The sequence below is a fragment of the Cynoglossus semilaevis genome, chromosome Z (genome assembly GCF_000523025.1).
Source record: "Cynoglossus semilaevis isolate Cse_v1.0 chromosome Z, Cse_v1.0, whole genome shotgun sequence".
In the NCBI taxonomy this organism is placed as follows: domain Eukaryota; kingdom Metazoa; phylum Chordata; class Actinopteri; order Pleuronectiformes; family Cynoglossidae; genus Cynoglossus; species Cynoglossus semilaevis.
The window spans coordinates 7032886-7056167 of record NC_024328.1 but is presented as its reverse complement, the minus strand read 5'-3'; the positions used below and the strand labels follow the sequence as shown (position 1 = coordinate 7056167).

At 39.1% G+C, this 23282-nt stretch overlaps 2 protein-coding genes across 3 annotated transcripts in view; both read left to right on the top strand.

Moving 5' to 3' along the window:
• The first annotated feature begins 140 nt into the window (after positions 1-140).
• On the top strand, positions 141-17712 carry rnf122 (ring finger protein 122). 2 transcript variants are annotated; one of them, XM_017042931.2, is made up of 6 exons: positions 141-968; positions 6218-6374; positions 14772-14817; positions 14907-14948; positions 15039-15118; positions 15866-17712. In XM_017042931.2, the coding sequence occupies exons 1-6, from the start codon at positions 944-946 to the stop codon at positions 15978-15980; spliced, it is 465 nt and encodes a 154-aa protein (XP_016898420.1). In that variant the 5' UTR covers positions 141-943; the 3' UTR covers positions 15981-17712. The 2 variants fall into 2 exon arrangements, with proteins under 2 accessions (XP_016898420.1, XP_008334217.1); XM_008335995.3 differs by having other exon boundaries at positions 15036-15118.
• A 2816-nt stretch (positions 17713-20528) lies between these two features.
• LOC103397716 (chondroitin sulfate N-acetylgalactosaminyltransferase 1-like) overlaps positions 20529-23282 on the top strand; it is a 6489-nt gene continuing 3735 nt past the window's right edge. The window contains exons 1-4 of the mRNA XM_008336082.3: positions 20529-21057; positions 21561-21661; positions 21776-21954; positions 22072-22288. Of these exons, the coding sequence (XP_008334304.1) occupies positions 20695-21057; positions 21561-21661; positions 21776-21954; positions 22072-22288 (860 nt within the window). The 5' untranslated portion in view covers positions 20529-20694. The remainder of the gene's footprint in view (positions 21058-21560; positions 21662-21775; positions 21955-22071; positions 22289-23282) is intronic.

The following is a 23282-nucleotide window of genomic DNA, read 5'->3' as shown; positions in this document are numbered from 1 at the left end:
ACTCTGTTGTACTCGGCCTACAAATGCTCACACATGGTGCCGTTATTAATGCTGCTGGGGAAGAAGATACATACGTAGGTAGTGTATGTCAAAAGACGTAGCAGTCAATTTACCAGAAAAGAGCAGCAGGTTGCGCATAAAAGCAGGTCAGTAGTTCAGGCGAACAATAACATACATGACCATGATCCAAATAAAGAGCAGGTGCAAAATCAATAAGTATTAAGGTACAGAAGACTAGTTGGATGCCTTTCACTCAAAATTAAAAAAAAAAACGACTAAATTATATTTTACACTATCATTAAACCGGACATCACTTGTTTCTCATGTGCACTATTGGAAAAAAAAATTAAACTTTATGCTGGCCTTGTGTTCTTATTTTATTTTAATTGTATAATATTTTTAAAAAATAGACTAAGATCAAGTACCTTTTATTCATAAGACACAACACAAGGGAATTTTCAGTGTAATAATAATTATCATCATCATCATGATAATCATAATAAACGGTTGTATTAGTAGAAGATGACGCGGATGTTCGCTGGGCGTTGTATTGTTCTGTTATAACGCCTATTTGTGGAGTAGGTGGGAGGAGAGACAGAGAGAGGGAGGGGTAGATAGAGCGCCAGTCAGTGTCTCTCTCCTTCAGATGATTCTGCTGCTGCTACTGGGTCACAGTTATATGCAGTCTATTATTAATAACAGTGAGAGAGTAGGACACAGTCCACTCTGCATACGTGAACTACAGGCGTTTCAATAATGTGAAATAAAGTTTCGCCTTTAACAAGTTGCTGCTGCTGTTTTACTTTATTTAGCTCATCGCTCAGCACAGACGGACAGAGACAGACAAGCTCCTGCTGCTGCTGCTGCTGCTGCTGCTGCTCCTGCTGCTGTTGGTTGTTGGGAAACACGGATCCCTCCGGCAAGGACTCCCTCTGGTGCATTGATGCACCCGTTCCAGTGGTGTAACGGTGAGCACGAATTTAGTTGCATTGTTATGATGTGTATTGCAGCTCGGGCCTTTGTGAGAACGGTGCCAGTGACAGTGTGTTGTTTTGAGAGAGAGCAGATTACAGAAGAGCAAGACGAGACAGCAGTTTCTGGATGTGTTTTTAATTTATCGTTCACGTCCACCATTTAAAACAAAACAAAACACACAACTCCCTTTCCCAGGAGGGGATATGTGTCAGTGATATCGAGTTTAAAGTGCACAATGTCTTAAGTGGAGGATGATATTTCTACTATTTTATGATAATGTTTTTGTTTTTTTAATAATGTAGTGAATGTTTAGCCAACATGCCCTTCTAATATCACATTTTTTCTATACATTAGCTTATTTACACTGACTTTTGTTGAGTTTTTCTTTTTTCTTTTTATGATGTCAATTACATTATGTAACCTTTATGTTAGTTGTGTAACATTAACATGCTAACAATACCACTATCATATTTACTATGACATCAGATCATTGATATTACGTTTAATATTAAAATGAACTCATTTACATGAACAAAACAAAACAAAACAAAAAACTCTTGACATTTGAATATTGTGTTAATATATTACTACACTGATTTACGCTGTTTTACATTGACATTTTCTCCCTTACATTTATAGTGGCTACTGCCCTCATTTGTTTACCATTGGCTCTAGCCCCTTCACAGCAACATTAACTTTTACACAGACATTAGCTTCTTGACATCACGTTAGCTCCTTTACCTACTTACAGTAGCAGTATTAAAATTGTCTACATTAACCTACATTAAGTACATTAACCTGTTTACATTAAAATTATATACACTCTTTTAAGTAAACATGGACTTGCTTTTATTAGCATTGCTACATAAATATCAGCCCCTGTATAATGGTGTTGGACGTTATGTACGTTACATTAACTATGACTGCTTCCTTTACGGTGCTTACACAGTAATAAGCTTGTCTATATTTACTGAGCTGCATTACGTTCTCATTAGCTTCTTTATTTAGCTTTATTAAAATCCATATCATTGTGCCCCATTAGCCTTGTTACCTTAGCCTGTTAACACAAGATAATTTACAGTTTCCCTTTTACATAGGCAGAGACATGTTTTAAATAGCATCTCAACATTGACTTTAGCTGCTTTACTTTGTAATGTTTTTAAAACGACAACTGGTTATTTTAGACATAATCCCCTTCACAATAACTCTTTAGCATTGACATTGGCTTCCGTACAAATTTAACAGATAATTCTAAATAATGGATCGGTAATTATCCACTTTTGTGATTTATTAAAAAAAAAAAAAAAAATCCCACTTTTTTTAACTAATGCCAAAACATAGTGTTCAAGGCTTTACACATGTAATCTAAATGCGTGCATATTTATTCGTAGAATGAGGGGTGGCTTAATCTAAAGACTTCTTTATTTTCATCTACCACACAAAGCCAGTCGTTGTGCTCTGTATGTAACGTTTGACTCTGCTAATCTTGTTGACATTGACTCACCCTCTCAAAAGTCTCTCTTATTCACTTATCTTGACCGCAGACATTTCTCTTGTATGAAATTGGCTTCTTCTAATATTAGGCAGTGCATTACTAGTGCTTGAACAGAAGCACTTCTTTCTTTGCTGTTATTTTTTTGTTGCCCAAGAGGTCCATTTTCCTGATGAGTTCTGAAGATGATGACAACAATGACGATGACGATGATGACGATGATGATGGATTAGCGGTGCTTTTTCCTCTGACTTGCATGTTTGAGCGGAGCAGTCACAGCACTCTCCTCTCTGCTTTTTCCTTTTGACTTGCATGTTTGAGCTCTCTGGAGAGGAGAGTGCTATTAGAATTGTTCTTCTAATTGTCAGTAGAAGAACAATTACTCTCTTTGTGCTGCTCAACTCCCCTGCTATTCATAGGGGAAATAGTGCACACAGACATACACACACACACAGAACACTGTAATTCTGTTGGACGAGGAAGCAGCATCAGCCAGCTAGGGCACTGTGTCAATTTATTTCCCAAATGATGGGTCATGACCCAAAAGTGGGTCATTGGAATACGCTTTTCTACATATGTGCTGCCTGGCACTTGTTTTTTTGGACTATATTGCCTGAATGTTTAAAAAAAGCCATATTACTGGGCTGATATTCTGAGTACAAATATCAGCCCATAAAATTGGGAAACAACAGAAGACTGAAGTAAACGGTGGTTTTCAAAGCTTAGTTGTTAGAGGAGCTTTAATTTTACTCCATGTCTTTCATTCTTTCCAAAATTGCTTTCTTCTTTTGAAACCATCATCAGCCATTCTGCAACGTGGTGTCAAGTGTTTCCCCCCTGCATGTGAAGTCCTGAATATTTAATATGGAGTTCTGTCTTTAGCGTAGCATCAGCAGCGAAAGACGAAGAGGCATCTTTGTTACGAGCGGAGCGAATGTAGGACAAAACCCCACCAGGCATTTCATAGGAGCTGTCGAGAAAGCTGACTTATTCGAGGTATTTCACGGCTTCGTCAGATCACAGAAGGAATTTTATGGCTTTCTGAGTAACAAACAACACATGTCCCAGTTGATGTGCAATATGCACTCTTTTCCTTAAAATGAAGACTTCCCTTGCCTGCTTTCATCCTTTCTCTGCATCTGTGACTCTCAGCGCCATGGCAACCGGGTGCCTCCTGAGTGTGCCAATATATAGGTCAGTGGTCATATGAAGCTCCGCCCAAAGAAAAATGCTACACGTAGCTGTCTAATTTCCATGCATGTAACAATGGAAGAGAAACAGTAATGATCGCACACACGCTCACACAAAGACGGCAATACAATATACACCGCTCGAGAGTGAGAGTACAGCAGCTTCACAGGTTGATTTATGCTGTCAGCTGTGCACTGATATGAATACAAGAACAGACTCATGTACACCCTCTCCTCCCCCTCCCTGCTGCCTGTGACTCTTTGTCTGCTGATGATGTTTGTGAGACACAGCATCTGACAAATGAACATGTAAACAAGAAAATTAGGTTGTTTGTTTTCACCTCTGAGTGTTTTCAGCTACAGTTGTGTACCACAGTTTCCCCTATTTTGTGATATTCATGGAACATGGAGCTTCCAGTTTGATGCAAATGTTGTTCACACTTTACACCAATGCACATGAGAAACATTGACTCCTTTTTATTTTTAAACCTAACCCTGTGTGAGAGTGGAAAATACCCAGCCAGGCTTTGGTAATTTACTGAATAACAACTCACTTTTCTTTTGTCATCTAATCTATTCCATTTTTTTTGTTTTTCAATCACATATCATACTGTTTTTTTAAGTAACTCCCTCTAAGAAAAAGACAAAAGTTAACTGAAAAGTTAGTTTTGTAAAGAAAAAACACACCCACATATTACAAGCTAATTTTAGCCTAAATAGCTTCAACTAGCCAAATGCTAACCAAAACTGAACCTTAGAAAACACGTACCCAGAAACAACTAAGCATCAATCAGATAACAAAACAACTTGAAATATGGATTTATATTCAAAACTGCTTGGCCACTTCGAGACCAAGTGTTCTGCATTAAAAGACAAGCGCGATGTTACGAGGACACTGCCAATAAAGCTGCATAAACGGAGGTTTAACGTTTATTATTATATTTAAAAAATACCAGTTTTTATGATGGTGGTATTGTTTTATTAAGTTGTATTTATCCAGCACACCTTAAAGGCTGGTTCGTGCAAAACAAATTCAGACAGTTAACCAGTCTGTGGCGAAAACAAGGTTGGGCATGAAATAGTGAGAGAAATGTAGCCATTTCTTTCAATGAAACTCCCATAGAGATGATTCCCACCCTGTTTTTCACATTTCTTGTTTCAACATTGTACTCCCAGTGACTGAAGCTAGATCGTTGTACTTTACAGTGCAAAAAGTGCCTTAAATGACACTATGAAGGTCTAGTATTACACTTACACTTCATCAGCTCAATGACAGTGTTAACGGCGGTTAAGGAAACTGCTCCTGCCTCTGGTAAATGATCACTTCTTTTTCTTACTGCTTGTTTCAAGAGAGTGGATTTGAGAGGCAGGAATTATCGATCCTGTCCTGCTGCAATTTTAACTGTGAGGCAGAAGAAATGTCAAAAGTACAAATGTGTGTTACTTTAGTAGTGTTTGGAAAATGCAACTGTTCGAAAAAAGGGCCTGAAGAAAACTATTTTAGCTACACACTTCCAATTAGATAAAGGTCTCCATCCATCCATCCATCCATCCATATGTGTCATTGACACATTCCTAGACAGGAAGTTCTAGAGTCTGCTGCTGCTTATTATAACTAAACAATACATCAGCAGATTCCATAGATTATCTTCAATTTGATGTGTTAATCATGGATTTGTCTTCTGTAACATTTGAACACAGTGAAATTTCTCAGACTCCGTCTCTTTCATTTGACTGAGAAGTTGATTGCAGCACATGACCATGAGGTCTGTCATTTCTAATTCACTATCACTCCCTGGGTGAGTGTGACCCTAATCTCTCACTCACAGATACTGACTTCACTCCTCCTAAACACACAAAATATGAGTTCACTGCCAAGGACAGTTGTCAGAAAAGACACGGGAGAAAAACAGTTTCTCACTTGTTCTTTCCCAGTCATTTGTGAATATATTTTTACAGAAACAGATAATAATAAATGTTAGGATGCAATATGATATGCACTTGGCCATTAGGCCCTTGGTCTGTATTGAGTTAGCAATAGCTGTAATACTAGCTTCTTGGGTTTAGGACTATTTTAAAACAAAACCCACTGTTGCTTCACTGTCTTCTTTACTGGATCATATTAGACGGAAATACCACCTAGTACTTTATATCTACATGCATATCAAAAGGAAATGGAACATTAGCTCAGAGAAGTTTTACTTTGGCTGGAAGATTTGGACTGTATTTGTGAAGAGTCCAGCATCTGTAATAATATAGTGATAACATAGAGCTATGGCTTTCACCTTTTGTCATTCCAATATGTTTGACTTGCACTGACCTGTTGACAGTGATATATGTGTATTTGTTGTATCAAGAGATACAGGGCTGTCATTTGGATACTGCATTAATTGTGACTTCCATGAATCTCAATCTCATGTCTGTTTGAAGAGCTGCTATGGAACTCCCGTGTGTTTTTAGTACAAAGAAAGAATTGTGTGTGTGCAGTGTATTTTACATTCTGCATCAACTTTTCTGCTTTCTTTCTTCTTTTTAACATTTTTTTTAAATTATTGTTTAGGGTGCTTCTGTGGTCTGGGACTGGCCTATACCAATAAAACGTGCACCATGCCACCCATCACATTCCAGGACCTGCCTCTAAACATCTACATGGTGATCTTTGGGACAGGCATCTTTGTCTTCATCCTGAGCCTCATCTTCTGCTGCTACTTCATTAGGTGAGAGGCAACACACTTAGAAATATCTGACAATGAAACAAGCTGCAGGGGGTGAACAAAACAAGAAAACCAAAAAGTAACGTCGCCTTTAAGGGCTTTGCGTATGTGTTTCCTGCGCATGTGTGTCACAATCACACAAAATGCTGACTCCTCAGTGTGAATGTGAGTGTCAACAGTTGTTATTCTCTTCGTGTTGCCTCTGTGACTGGTGACCTGTCCTGGATGTGCCAATATAATTCACACAAAAAAACAAAAAAAAAGGAAGAACAAATCAAGTCCCTGACTGGTTCCAAAAGTTTCTCTCTATCAATAAATGTCATTAGGAAGAGGAGGCTGCTTCTCAGTTATCATATTTGTGAACATTTGAAATTGAGCTCATAAATTCATTGTAAAATGTGTACTAATTAGCTTGAAACAAGCTAATTGCGCTAAATAATTTTTTAGATTACAATATAAATGCATATTAATGCATGGGCAGAATGACAGGCTGTAGATCTAATACCATCATCCGTCTGTTGTTGCTCTAATACAGTAATTGGACATGCATCAAAGTTCATCCATCCATTCATCCATTCTCATCTATTTTATCCATTACCGTGTCGTGGGGGCAGCAGTCTCCACGACCGCCGCCCAAATCACATTGCACCGTACAAACCACCCCGGGTGCTGAGTCCACTGGAAGGTACCAACCTCTCTAACTGTGATTCGATCTTGCCCAGGAGGTGAACCCTGGGGTTCCACACTAATGACAGAGACATTGCCTGTGGGCCAAAGCACCACTGCATCAAAGTTGCTTCTGACAAAGGGAGAACAGAGGACCTATGTCTAGAATCTCGGCTGTAGACCATATGTGTCAAACTCGAGGCCCGGGGGCCAAATGCAGCCCAAGCTGTATTTTGTGCCCCTTCAGGAGCTTAAAAAGCATCTAGTAGTCCATGCAAGAAATTAAACGTTTTTTTTTAATTACACAGCAATAAACAATATTTGTAGCTTGAATAAATAATAATCAATTGCAGAAACATGTATCAGTCTGTTATGGAGTAGTTACATCTATACCAGTGGTCACTGACCTTTTTTGTTCCAAGAACTGGTCAGCCAGTACCATCTGTTATTACAGACCACTAATAAGGTACTGAGCATTGAAGGATCAATACATTTTCAAAATCAAACATCTTTTAGACTCTGTTCTGTTTGTATCAGAGTTGAATGACCTATTATTTTAAAATATTGTCAGATTATCTTTGAATAGAGAAAGTAAATGGATATGACTGGATTTTCCTTGAATTAAGTAAATTAGTAAAAATTAAGTACATTTTTTTTACTGTGTCCCACTGTGGCCCGGTACCAAATGACCGCCGAACTGGTACTGGTCCATGCACCAGGGGTTGGGGCCCATTATATATACAGTCTTTCTTTTACAATCGGCCGTTGAAGGGGAACTGTATTGATGATGTGGCCCCCGGTGAAAATGGGTTTGACAACCCTGCAATAGACTGACTGCAATGTTCATTTTTTGTGCAGTTAAAGGTGTGTAAGGTCAGGTATTGGTGAATATATTTGTGAAAGAAACACATTGAAAACGCATAAAAAAGTGTGTTATCACCATTAAAACAGCCCAGTTCTGTTATTACGAGTTTTACCTGCAGTATATCTATAATTAGCTCTCGATTGAAAACCTTGCAACTGCAACAGTGCATTGCTCAACAGCAAATATCACTAATTCAAAGTTCATCTGATAAACTGTTCCGCTCAGACCTACGCAGACAAGACAACGCAAACAAGCTCCTTTAGCGCTTGTTTGTTTTGTGACCAATCGTGGCTCTTAATCTGCACCCAGCGTGATACTGATATTTCAAAAATAGCAGGAACCAATGTGTTTAATTTATTAAAAATGATATATATATATAAAAAAAGAGAGGCTGCTAAGTCTTATTTAGAATTATTACATCATGTCGAAATATTTGTCCTTATTTATGAAGCTTTAAAAAACAGACTTTTTTTTTAATGTGCACCATTTTTCAAGTTGTTTTACAAACTGGTTTTGCCGGGATTGTTAATTAATATCGCGCTTTGGCCCAGAGGCAATGTCTCTGTCATTGGTGTTGAACCTCAGGGTTCACCTCCTGGACAAGATCAAATCCCGGTTAGGGAGGTTAATACCTTCCAGTGGACTCACCACCCGCAGGAAGGTTTGGGGGGGTTGGTACGGTGCAGTGTGATTTGGGTGGTGACTGCTGCCCCCGCGACCCGGTAATGGATAAGCGGATGAAAATGGATGGATGGATGGGACACTTCTTTGTCTGTTTTTCTAAGAGTTTACAGATTCAATGCAATAAATAAAGAAGCCACTGTGAAGATTCTATACTGTACATTGTTACCTATTATTTTTCCCTTGGATTTTTCCCTTGTCGTAGATCACGGTGTGTAGGAGAAGCTAAAGTTTCCTGCAGGTGCCATGAAACAATAAAAAAGTTTTACCCCCGAGACACAGTTTGAATTCTACATTTAAACATGACACACACTATTGTGAGGGTTCTACTCCAGAGTAAGGAAGGAAAACTAAAAGAAAACATCAGATATAAATTTAAAGCAATACTGTATCACATTTATATTTATTAAACTGTATGGAAGAATCATCTTAAATATTTGTTGGCACATTCCACATAAATAGTCCACACCAATTTATTAAACATTTGTCTTTCCAAAAATGCAAATTTTGGCAATTTAAGTGTAATTTAATGCAAAGCTGGTATATGGTTAGCTGCTTAGTAATTTGTACAAGCTGTGTTAAATGAACCGAGTAGGATATGTTTTGGTGAAAGAGGAGTCCTATAAAGTAACACTGCTGTCTCTACAAACACCCAGAGCAGGGAAACACAGCAGTGAAGGGGGTTGAGAAAAAAAAAATCACAGGAACAGTGTGACCTCTCCTGCTGCTGACTGTGAACTCCCTGATGAGCTAAGGAGACGTTTGTGTCTGAAGGACAGGAAATGAGGCAACAGGAAACAGCCTGTCACAATGTGGTGGACAGAGGAAAACTAAAGAAGAGCTCTGCTCAGAACAAACAGCCCTAAACAGCAAACAGTGGGAGGCCACAATAATCATTACATGTGAAGGTCGACTGTGTGAAGAACTTCATCAGGAAACACCATCACCTGCAGTGAGACTTGTTTTAACTTCCTGAGCTAAGTTTGGCAAAATTACCTCATGTCACACCTGGTTGGGGAGATTATAACATAGAGTAATTGGTTTAAAGCTCTTTAGTCCTAAAAACAACAGAGAGTTGAGGTCAACATCTGAACTACTGGTCAATATAGTTTCTAAAGACAAGAATTCCTAAATTCCACCTGCCCCCATCTTCACCACAGCCAATATCACATCTCACACAGATTGAACTTACACCAGGTAATATTTTATAATGCATCAAAATCAATAACATAAAACAATGCAAAGCTCAATAAGAGAAAATAACAATGGAATTGTGCCATCCTCACTTGAACCTTCAAAATGGCCTCCCATTGGTTGCTCCCCACCTATTATATCTCTGTTCCCCACCAGGGGGGCTGCTCCACACTTTGAGAAGCACTGCTTAAACAGTGATAAAAAATAAAATTAGCCACTCAAGTCAAAACAATCATAAACAATAAGTGTCAATCTACAGCTCAGACATGGTTCAGTCACCCTGTAAACACTGTCTACCTTTTTTTGGAACTACATGTCTGTCCTGCTGCTGTAACAAGTGAATTTCCCCAGTGTGGGATGAATAAAGTCTTATCTTATCTTACAAGTTATGTTCCAACTTGGGCTGACCATTAATACAATGACCATTGGCTTCAACAGAGAAGCTTCCAGAGCCACCTGTTTTCTTTAAAAGCGCTCGTCTCTGAATCACAACCAGTGACTCACTTTCTGTCGTGCACATTAACATGCTGGAGGTAGTCATCAGTAGGAGTGTGATTGTGAATTCTTTTATAGAATGGCTGATTCATCGGAGGCACACTGAGTGATGAATGCCAGTCTCTGCTGAGGCCTTGTTCCCAGGTCTCAGAGAGTCTCAGCCTCCCTTTGTGTTTGGGAAGTTGGGGTTTTTAATAGCATGAGATGAAGTGTCTCTGTGTAAGGGTTCCTCCTGTGATTACATTCAGCAGTTACTGTACAACAGTTCATCTGAGGAAATTTGGTGGAATTTACTCCGCAAACACACTCATTTCTATTTCCAGTATTCCTCGACAAATGAGTCTGTCAAGAAGAGCCCAAACCACAGAGGTGACAGAAATATCACTTCTTAAATTACACTTTCTTATTCCAGACTCTTAACCAGATGGTTAGATATTTTGAGAAACCACGAGGTTCAGAGTCAAGCTCAAAAGGTTTCTACCAGATACCACCAGAAAGAGTTCATCTATAATATGATTTTGTTATTGAAAAACAATTATAAAAGCAATAAGTATGACCCACTATATCGTGATGTACTTTTAAAACAGCACTGAAGCCATAACCAATTTATTTAATATAGAAAGTGTAAATAAACGTCTTTAACAGGGTGAAAACAAAAAAATCACAGCCTCCAAATGATTGTTATAATTGCTCCCAAGCTTCTTGTATCGGCAGGAATTCTGGACCGTTCCTTATTTGCAAATGTTTCCAGATCTTTCCTCGCTGTCACACATTTCTTCAGCTCCATCCATAGGTTCTTGATCAAGAATCTTGATGTACTGCTCTTTCCTCATGATTCCTTCCACTTTAACCAAGTTGCCAGGCTTAAGTATAGGTGAACACGATTTAAAAGATTGTTCCAAATATAAGGTCAGAGACCCCGAAAAGTCCAAACAGTTCTATGTTTCCCAAGAGACTTTTCTGGGTCTCTTTGACCTTATCTTTGGAACAAGTTTCTTCAGTTGCTGTTTTTAAATCTTTTAAAAATCTTGAGCTTTTCAAGAAAGAGAAGATTCAAGAATCTTATTATTAAATTAGAAGTTTTGGTTTTGGTATAAATCATTTGGGATAATAATATTATTATAAAAACAATAATAATAATAAAATGGCGAGAATAAGAAACCTTTAATCATTTCATTTCAAAATACTCTAATTCGTTTATTGGGGCAATTAGAGGCACACTGAGCTGTAGTGGAAGATAATTGCAGTTGTTTAGTCCCTGCTGATTTTTGAGGCAAACCTTTGTCACTATAACGACCAATGCTCTTAGAATTTGCAGGTTGTTTCTCAGAATGTTGCAGGTAAAGTTGGAATATTTCAAAAAATATTTCAAAAGCAGACAAATACGAATCAAGGTGTTGAATTTAAAAATGAATACGAAAAACAACATAACAATGCAAGTTTATTTTATGTTGATTATTGAAAACGGTTCACCAAATCCATACCGAATTATTTTGAAAAATAACGAATCAACTTAAAGTGCACATGCGCACAGACAAGCTCCATTTTAGGTCACTACATTCTCACATGCGTCATAAAAACCCAGTTTATTTCTGCACTTGCAGTTGCTTTGGACGTGACTGCTTCTGTGGTGTTTTTTTTTTTTTTCTTTTTTCTTTTGTCTCCACAGTTGCGCCTGGGTTTCTGCTTATTTTCTCCACTGCTAATGTTCAGCAGAGGTGAAATGCATGTAAAGCGACGACACTGCATACTTAGCAAAACGCAGCAGTCTCTATGACAACCACCCAAATCACACTGCACCGTACCAACCCCTCTCCCCCCTAAACCTTCCTGCGGGTGGTGAGTCCACTGGAAGGTACCAACCTCCCTACCCGGGATTTGATCTTGCCCAGGAGGTGAACCCTGGGGTTCCACACCAATGACAGAGACATTGCCTCTGGACCAAAGCGCCACAATATCAACATATTACAATTTCAATTTTTTTTTCCTGTAACGTAACATATAACAAGTTTCTTTATAGCAGTTCACCTTTAGCCACATTTCCTGGGCAAATGATTAATGTGTATTTTCTTATTGTTTTGTGGATTATGCGATGGCACATTCACCTTTACTCTCAAATGTTTCATTGCCTCAACTTTCCAGCTCTATCCAGAAACACTGTTGGGCATTTGTGTCTATGTATAGTCTTTAAAAAACAGTAGACCAAAAATAACTGCCTGGACAGACACAGCTCGTCAAGCGATAAAGATCTCCTCTCCATTGTTGTTTCTGGGGCGGTGCGGGGATTCAAAGAGGCAACATGCTCATTATCTGCCTTTGTGTGTATGTGTCCGTGAGTGTGTGTTAACACTGTGTGTGCTCTTTTGGGATCAGTAAGTACGAACAATGATTGTGTATTTGCAGGGGAGTGTGTGTTTGTCGCCAGCAGCGTGGCTGCTGTTACAAACCCTGGAATTTCAAAGCTATGGCTACAGCCGCACAACTTTAACCAGACAAACTTAAATTTCGTGAGTGAATCCACTGACCTGCTGTTTAACAGAGTGAAAAGTAAATATAATTGGACGTGACTGCTTCTGTGGTGTTTTTTTTTTTTTTCTTTTTTCTTTTGTCTCCACAGTTGCGCCTGGGTTTCTGCTTATTTTCTCCACTGCTAATGTTCAGCAGAGGTGAAATGCATGTAAAGCGACGACACTGCATACTTAGCAAAACGCAGCAGTCTCTATGACAACCACCCAAATCACACTGCACCGTACCAACCCCTCTCCCCCCTAAACCTTCCTGCGGGTGGTGAGTCCACTGGAAGGTACCAACCTCCCTACCCGGGATTTGATCTTGCCCAGGAGGTGAACCCTGGGGTTCCACACCAATGACAGAGACATTGCCTCTGGACCAAAGCGCCACAATATCAACATATTACAATTTCAATTTTTTTTTCCTGTAACGTAACATATAACAAGTTTCTTTATAGCAGTTCACCTTTAGCCACATTTCCTGGGCAAATGATTAATGTGTATTTTCTTATTGTTTTGTGGATTATGCGATGGCACATTCACCTTTACTCTCAAATGTTTCATTGCCTCAACTTTCCAGCTCTATCCAGAAACACTGTTGGGCATTTGTGTCTATGTATAGTCTTTAAAAAACAGTAGACCAAAAATAACTGCCTGGACAGACACAGCTCGTCAAGCGATAAAGATCTCCTCTCCATTGTTGTTTCTGGGGCGGTGCGGGGATTCAAAGAGGCAACATGCTCATTATCTGCCTTTGTGTGTATGTGTCCGTGAGTGTGTGTTAACACTGTGTGTGCTCTTTTGGGATCAGTAAGTACGAACAATGATTGTGTATTTGCAGGGGAGTGTGTGTTTGTCGCCAGCAGCGTGGCTGCTGTTACAAACCCTGGAATTTCAAAGCTATGGCTACAGCCGCACAACTTTAACCAGACAAACTTAAATTTCGTGAGTGAATCCACTGACCTGCTGTTTAACAGAGTGAAAAGTAAATATAAGTAAATTCTTAAGCATTTTGTAAGAAAGTGGAAAGGTCGAGTAACAAGTAAATTCAGTTACATACTCTTGTTACAAAGAGAAAAATACAGTGATTTATCTGTTGTTGCCCTCAGGTCAAAATTACTTCAACAAACATCCTGCATTTTTACATTTTTACCAGATAAGGAACAAATATTTAAACATTGAATAGACAGAGTATTTGTAGTTCCTTCAACAATGATATCAGGTTAATATTGTACTGAATTTTTCAACCGTTACTGTGAAAAACCAAGTTTAAATGTAATCCTTAATCTTAGTTTTCTGTATCTTTGTGGGTAGGTTAAATTTTATATTATAATTTAATGCTATAAATGAGGCTTATTTTTACCTGGGATTTTCCTTTAGTAGACCAATTTTCTTGTAAGCAGACAAACAGAACCAGTGTGGACAGCTGTTCAATAGGAGCCTTGTTGCATCATTGAATGTCACCATTGTCACTCAGTCAACAGTGTCTTTGTGAATAGTTCTGTTGTCAACACACACTGTGTTGACAACTTAAATCCATCCTGTCTTGTTTCATCTCATGTTTTCCTCTAAATTCAATTATAAAAGGAGTGTTAAATTAATAATGTCTTAGATCAGCGATAGAGAAAAATATGGATAAAACCGTTTCACTAGGGTTTTAATTTTAATGAGAATAAAAATGTAGTCACAGGCTTACCTTCATTTGGAGGCTACAGGAGAACTCCCGCTCTTTTTCAGCCTTGATTTTAATTAATCCCATTCCTTCTAATTATAATAGGCTGTTTAATGACAACAAGATAATGAAGTAGAAACATTGTAGGTTAAAAATATAGTGAGTAGAAATACTCGGTAAATAATAACACATCACTGACTTTTTCTTTTTCGAAAATCCATTGCAGATTGAGTACCATAATGCTAAACAGTTTGTGCTTGAACTACTAACAGTCAGATGTAATTATTCATAAGTGTTTGCTCTCTGTCTATCTGCAGCAAACTACGGCACCAGGCCCAAAGGGAGAGGTTCGGATACAGAGAGGTGAGATTCATTTAGTTTTAACAAATTAAGATAATTTTAATCGTAATTTCCAAAAAAATATTTCTGACACATTTGGGGGTTTCCTGCAGGTTGTTTTAAAAGGAGATCCAAAAAAGTTGAATCTTCATGGGGTAAGAATGTACCTGTGCAGACACAGAAGCTAAACAGTGACCCATGTTGACTTCTATCTGTGTTTGTCTCACTGCCCCTTCATGCAGCAGACATGTGCCGTGTGTTTGGAGGACTTCAAAGTGAAAGACGAGCTGGGGGTGTTGCCATGCCAACATGCTTTCCACAGAAGGTGAATGCTCCCCCCACCCCCTACTTTGCACTCTCCCTCCTGTTCTTGTCAGAGGAAACTGATTAAAATCTGAAATTTAATGATGACATTTGTTCCTGACTGAAATAATTTTTGTTTACAGATCCCTTGATTGACTCTGCCTGATTATTGTTAATCAGGCACAGTCAGGACTACAGGGGTTTTGTGTGTTCTTTGGTAGACAGCAGGTAGTACAGGCAGGATCTTGTAGCACAAACCCCAGGGGCAAATCATGGCACTTGGACTTGATCAGTGATTATAAAGATTAAACACTAGAGAGAAAACAAGAGGTACTCAGGTTTTTTTTTTCCCTCACTGTGTTAAAACATGCTCATTAGGAGATTAGGTTGAACAAACACTGTTAATTGACCCTAGGTTGGACTGATTGCTTGTCTCTATAAGTGGCCCTGTGATGGTCTGGCACCCTACATGTGGTATTGGCTCTAGCCTGACCCAGCAAATTACGGGACGGTCACGCCCATTTTACAGTCATTTCAGCTACTGACACTTTTTACATAGCACAGTGGTACTTATGCAAGTTTTACTTTTCCCAACCTTTTTGTAATTTTTATTTTCACGTTTTTCTGTGAAATTATATAAGGTGGCGTTTGGCCTATATTTGTCTACCCCAAAAAATGATTAATTGATGATTGTCTAGACCTGAAGATTGTACTCTGATGAACACTTCAAAAAAACGGCCTCTTTTATTTTTTTGTATTCTCTGCTCAGGTGCCTGGTGAAGTGGTTGGAGGTTCGCTGTGTCTGCCCCATGTGCAACAAACCCATCGCTGGCCCCCCTGAGCAGCACCACAGCATAGGGACTCTACTGGATGAACTGGTGTAGCTGTCCACGCCTGCCGGACAGGCTGGAACACTATCAGCCAGTGACCAAATGTGAAACTGTTCTGCAATTAAAAAATGCAGCAAAACAGCTCCATTATGACAGTGGTGGTAACTTAGGTACCACCCAGAAAAAGAATAAAAATATGTTGTTGCATAGCAACTGGCTTCGAAATGGCAACATGACACCTGTGGCAGCAGAGATGTTTTTTTTTTTCCTGCTGCCCACGCATCACTTCATTTCTTTTTTATTATCCCTCTGTTCACACAGTTCTTCACATCTTCTCCCGCTGCCCAGAGTGATGCTAATGGTACCAAAGTGGAGAAGATGTTGTTTCAATCTCCACAGTGATGTGGACAAATCAGTGCTGAAGGACGTAGCAGGAAGATCCTCCCCAAGCAAGTGTTTCTATGACTATGACTATGACTAGAAATTAAGATTGTCTGCACCTATTTAAAAACAAGAACCCTGGTGGTTGCACATTTAAACAGGTTACATTGCACATTGTGAGAGTTATTATAAAAAACTCCTGAAGCACAGAAAATCTGTTACACAGTTCACTGGGGGTGAAGGTGGAGCATGCTGGACTTTTTCAAATAGAATAAAAAAGATCATCCCCTTACTCGCTTTAATGGACCACTAAGAGTTACTGCCAGCTGTCCACATGTATATCCATTAGTATTCCACTTTGTTTTAGGGTAGTTTGAAATATTAAAGTGTCTACCAGCAGAAATTAGACTGATAGGTTGCAGTGATGCAACCTCCCACCATGACAGCAGCTGAAAGAATCTAAAAAAAATATAAGGAAAGTGCTGGTGGAAGGAGCAGAGACGGCTCACAGACTGACAGTATTCACTATTCCAAGCTATCAAATCTTGTTATCAGCTAATTCTAAAGCGGGGGTGGACCTGGAAACATTACTTACTTAATTGTGGTTTATGTTTCAAAAGAGTGCATAACTAAGGTAATGTTGCATCCAGCTGTGTAACAGCAGAACCAAACTTCAAATTGTGGTCCTAAGTCTTTGATTTTCATAAAACAATATATTTCCACCACTAAAATTAATGTCCAGTATTTAAAAAATTAAACATTGATCACAGCTCAATCTGCTAAAAAGGAACAAGTACAATACATGGACCTAGTTCATGGACAAGGGTGTTTCAACAGTGTTAATAGCACCACCTGCTGGGAGGAGAAGGGACAATGCAACTCAATACATTGACTAAGGCTTTTAAAGAATAGTCACAGCACCACCTACAACGAAGGAAGAGGCAGCTCCACCTAATTTATGCACCAGGCCTTTTAAACAGTGTTTAAAGCACCGCCTGCTGGAAAGGCTAGGGAGCTGCATGTTGTTTGAAAACACTAACCAGAAACATTTTGAGCCTACGCTAGTCTTTAACGTCGCAAATGTGAATGACTTGACAGAATGATTATGGATGAAATACATTCATGTCTAATCTGATTTAAAGGATTTATTTTTCCAACAACTAAATCAGTGTTTTGTTTTTTGCTCATTTTACTGAGAGTAAAAAAAACACGTATTTACTACTTGTGCAGGTATACATTCTATATTTGACGTCCTGTACACCAGGGGTGTCCACACTTTGTTGGCTTGGGATCTGCTTTTCAACTGACCAGACCAAGGTGATCTACCTACACTGATAACATTTAATATATACTTAGTCATATGAGCTGAATATATGTTGATTAAATAGGTGTAGCTGTATGGCACAATATGATTCAATTATTGTAATGTTGCTAATCTAGTTCTAAGATTTATATATTTATATATATATATATATGTATACATATATATATGTATATATATGTACATGTATGTATATATATGTATATATATATATATATATATATACATACACGATCCAGATGTTCTGTCGCTGAGACATGTTTTACTGTGTCAATATTAGTTCCTGTGTGGCTTCTTTGTGGGATAACAACTTTTTTATTCCTAGATATTGCACTTGCACTAAATCCACCAAATGGAACTTCTATCCTGTCATGACAAATGTTGGCACAGAGTCTGACCTCTCGTTTTCAGATGTGAAATAGGTGTTAGAGTCGCTGCTGTTTGCTTCTACATTGTTCACCTGGTCTGTGAAAGTGCCTCACTCTCATTTCTACACGTACACGTTTTGATGTGTCGTAACTGGTGACTCTGGTTCACTGCCGTGGTTGTGGTTAATTGTAAAAGTACAGTATGTTGTTCCGGGAAGCGAGACACTGCCAAAATTGAGCACAAGATTCACAACACACACTGTAGGTAAATGCCAAACACACAGACACACACTCTCTCTCTCTCTCTCTCTCACACACACACACACACACACACACAAAACTGAACTGTCTCAATCTCAACGAGAGAGTGAAGGAAATGTTCACTTGGATTCCTACGACATTCCATGTTTTGTATGGCAAGATGTAAATAGTTTGAAAAAATAATGAATAAAATGTCTCTGTCTTTGTGTTAATTCTTGTTCTTTGGGTGTTTTTTTTAAGTCCTAATACCTATGTGTATAGTGCCACCACTTGATGAAAAATATATTGCAGGTACACTTTCCATCAGGTAATTTCTGCTTATGAAGTATAATGAGAGACTGTTATTTAAATTTGTTTGATTATCATTTTTTATTTCTTGATTTTTAATTATTGACTATTTCAATATTAAAATAAAAACTGCTGATAATAGGCATCTAGGCACTGATGTGACCTTAGTATTGTTGGGTGTTGGTCTAAACACTGACATTTGACTTTTTGTTCAAATGTTAGACCTTGTGAACTAATGTGGACAAAAAAATGCCAGTCGCTGCCAGCTATTCATTCAGTCAAATTTGATTCCAAAATGTGATGAAAATATAAAAAATTGAAAATCCCTACATAATAAATCTATGAAATAATATTTAATGCACACATACGGAGTGTGGTAAATGCACTGAATTTCTGAGATCATAAAAAAACAAAACAGCAGAGTTCAGCCTAGTGTGGAGTTAGAACCCAGGAGCTGACACCATCTGCACGCCGCCTTATAAAATGTGCAAGACCCCATCCTATTGGTGGGCTCTGACTGGTACCCAGCTATTTCTCCTCATCAGAATGTAGATGCCGGCGCACCGGGGCAGTTCTTACTCTGCATGCCTTTAATTAAGGAATGGAGCCTCAGACGTCTGAGGTATCACGGGGTCGGATGGAGAGAGGAGAGAGAGGTGCTGGAAAAGGTGGAGACTGAATGGAGAGAGTCTGGGAGAAAAGAGGAGGAGGTTCTCTGGTCCACTGCTGTGAGGGTCACTTCAGTGTGCAGGTTTTAAGAAACTTTTTTACATTTTACATTTCTGGTCAGATTCAGATTTTCTACACGGTGCATCAACTGGACTTTAAAGATCAACAAACTTGGAGAGGTTCTTGTTTTGACCTGAAACAGAGACAGACACAGCTGAAGATGTGTGTTGACCTTCCAATCCAAACTTTCTTTCTGGTTTGCAGCTGGTAAGAGTCACTAAATTTATTTATTTATTTTAAAGTATTTAATTTTGATGGAGTGTAAAATGTTGATGTTACAGCAGTAATTGACTTCTTCAGCTGAAATCTCAGTTTCACCATTAATCTGATGATGCTCTCTGTCAACATACGTCTCTGTGAGCAGTTACTCCAGCTTAAGATGAATAGATTTGTAGGCAGTTTGATTTGTTGATAGGCGGTGAAGTGTGGGCCGTGAGAGGTGATAACACAGGTGTTTTATTAAAGCTGGGGCTGTGGAACGACTTAATGAGACAACAGAGTCCAGAACCAAGAAGAAATGTTTCATTAAAAATACTGATTATATTCATGCACTGACTCTATGACTGCATGGTATTACATACAACCACTACATGTTCACACACACACACACACACACACACACATACTTGGGTGGACCTGGAAACATAAGCAAGTCTTTCATGAGATCAGCCTCTACCTGAGCAATAAAGAGCCAACTGTGCTGTGAATAAACTGATGATGGCAACACTCGCACACACACACAGATACACACAGAGAAATGCCTGTTTCTGTCAGTTCCCACCTTCAGTTTGGTGGTGCTCAGAGTGAACATGAGGTCAGGTTTTTTTTTTCTTTTTCTGTGTATAAACAGAAACCAAGTGAACGAACAGAGGAGAGGTAGAAGGAGAGAGAGAGAGAGAGAGTTGGAGAGAGTGGGTTACATGTATATGTATATATATGTATATATATATATACATATATATACTGTACAGTATATATACATATATGTAGAGTTATAAGCAATGGGTAAATTTAACTATTTGTTTGTGATTAAATTTTACTCTATGTGCCAGTACTCAAGCACCCCACTAGGTGGCAGTTTCAAACTCAATAGGTTACCATGCTAAAATTGTTCCTTTTGTCTGACAACATGAAAACATGTTTAACTTAGACAACCAGTTAGTCTGAAGATCAGTTATGCTAAGCTACTCTGACTACTCTGAAATACTGCAGTAGACGCCTCACTGTATATTTGTTTCATTCTAGGGCCTTCTGAATTTAAATAGATCCAAAAGTCTCATGGAGATGAGCAGACAGGTCGATGACATGAAAAACATGGAAGGACATTTTTAATTTGCACAAATGTTTGGAAGGTGAATCTCCTCATGACCGGTGCACAGAAACCTCAGCTGTTTAGAGTTTGTTTCAAAGACAGTCCACTATGTTTACACGGTGGCTGCTGGCCCTGGTGGCCCGCGTGGGCCTCATCGTTGTGGGGCTCTGCTGCTGTTTGTCCTTGTTCTACCTGCTGGCCTGCAAACCTGCGTCTTACGGCCACCAGCAGTCTTTGTTGTGGTCTGGAGGGGCCAACAGTAAGGAAAGATACCTGGCTCTTCTGCAGGAGAGGGAGGACTCTCACAGGCATTATATCAACAGTCTGACCAAGCAGATTACCCAACTGAAGGAGGCACTCCAGGAGAGGACGCAGCAGCTCCACGAGTCTCTGGACAAAGCAAAAAATAAAGGAATCCTGCCTCAGGGTCTGGAGAGTTTGCACAAAACCCCAACACAGTCTGACCTCAAGGTTTGAAAGAACGAGTTCATAGATGTAGAAAATACAAAGAATCACTGGAGGCCAGCGTGGTTCAAACTGAGGAAACAGAAACAGATTCTCCAGCTTAATGGAAGATGGATAGATAGAAGGATGAATGGATGGATGGATGAATGGATGGATGGATGGATGGATGGATAGATAGATAGATAGATAGATAAAATAAATAGATAGATAGATAGATAGATAGATAGATAGATAGAAGGATGGATGGATGGCTGGATGGATGGGTGGTTGGATGGATGGTTGGATGGATGATGGTTAGTTGGTTGGTTGTTGGATGGTTGGATATATAGATAGATAGATAGATAGATAGATAGATAAAATAAATAGATAGATAGATAGATAGATAGATAGATAGATAGATAGATAGATAGATAGATAGATAGATAGATAGATAGATAGATAGATAGATAGACAGATTAAATGCAGTGATGTCACATGATGCATTGTCATTTTTCGATCACATCCTGCAGGAGTTTTTTCATTCCCAGCTGAACCAGGCAGAGGTCAGCTCAGGTGTTAAGCTGTCCAGTGAATACGCCGTCATTCCTTTTGACACATTCACTCTGCACAGGTGAGTCCTAGAAACACTTAATAATTCTAATTCTAATACAGAGTCACAGTGCTGCCTCTTAAAAGAGTGACTTCTTGTTTTGTTTTTTGTTTGGTTTTTTCTTGCATTTGTCAGAGTTTTCCAGCTGGAGACGGGGCTGACAAAACATCCTGAAGAGAGGCCTGTGAGAAAGGACCGCAGGGACGAGCTGATCACCACAGTGGAGACAGCGCTGCATGTCCTAAATGGACCTCATCAACACACAGACCGCAACAGGGGGAAGAGAACGTTCGGACCGTCAGACTTCATAGAAGGTGAGAAATAGAAGACATCAATGATTCACACCTTAAAGTTCATGTTTCTCACATGTTGGTTTGTATTTGTCATTTCATATTCACTGCTGTCTCTAAGTGCTGAACTGTTCTCCACAGGGATAACTCGTACAGAGAGGCACAGAGGAACCACTTATGAGCTGACCTTCAAAGGCAGCAGCCCACAGGAATTCACTCAGCTTGTGCTTTTTAGGCCTTTTGGTTCCGTAATGAAAGTTAGGAGTGAGATTGTGGACACGAGCAGAACACTTATCAACATCATTGTACCTCTCTCTAAGAGGCTGGACGCTTTCAGGCAGTTCATTGGTAATTTCAGGTATCATCTGACATCTTTCAGGTATTATTGTCCTGGGACATAGGTGGCGGTATATTTTAAATTGTTTACTCTTGCTTGGACAGCTAAATGTATCACCAGAGGCAGAGGATAACAAGTGATGCCTTCACTTGTCATAGGAAAAACCCAGAGGGCAAGTGGCCTCTCCCATCAGTCAAAAATCATTCAAAAAAAATCATCATAAAGCCCCTCATTTCTGGATCCATACAGTTCTCCCTTTATTAAAAGTCAATACAAATGGGAAAGATATAGGGGGTGGGGGGCAGAGAAACGTATCTCGTTCTCACGAGATACTTTCTGGTGCTCACGAAAAAGTATATCTAAGACATTTTGCCACACATACATACAGGGTAATACAAAATCTAAGATACCGGCAAGTCATGCGTAACATATGTACTGTATATATGGTAAGCATTACGTGAAAGTTATCACGAAATACACTGGTCCCTCTCCTGTCGCAGTCGCTGCAAGTAGAGTCGAGAGAGTTGTTAATAATTTACGTATATACGTATTACCGTTCACGAACCTCCCTACACTGTTATCAACAGTCGAACAACAACAACAACAACAACAGTGCCCTCCAGTGTCTAACTGAGGTACCCTACATTAATTAAATGCACCATATACTGTATACAGTACATACACTGCCTGGCCAAAAAAAAAGTCGCCACCTGGATTTAACGAAGCAAATAGGTACAAGCCTCCTGTTGGATAATTACTGCATGGACGATTATCTTTCAGCTGGAAACAAGTTATTTAACCCCAACTGGTGCAATGAGTTGCTTCTCAATTCCTAAACAACCATGTCGAAAGACACATCCCGTGGTCGTGGAAAAGATGTTAGTCTGTTTGAGAAGGGTCAAATCATTGACATGCATTAAGCAGAGAAAACATCACAAGGAGATCACAGAAACGACTAAAGTTGGGTTAAGAACTGTCCAACGCATTATTAAAAACTGGAAGGATAGTGGGGACC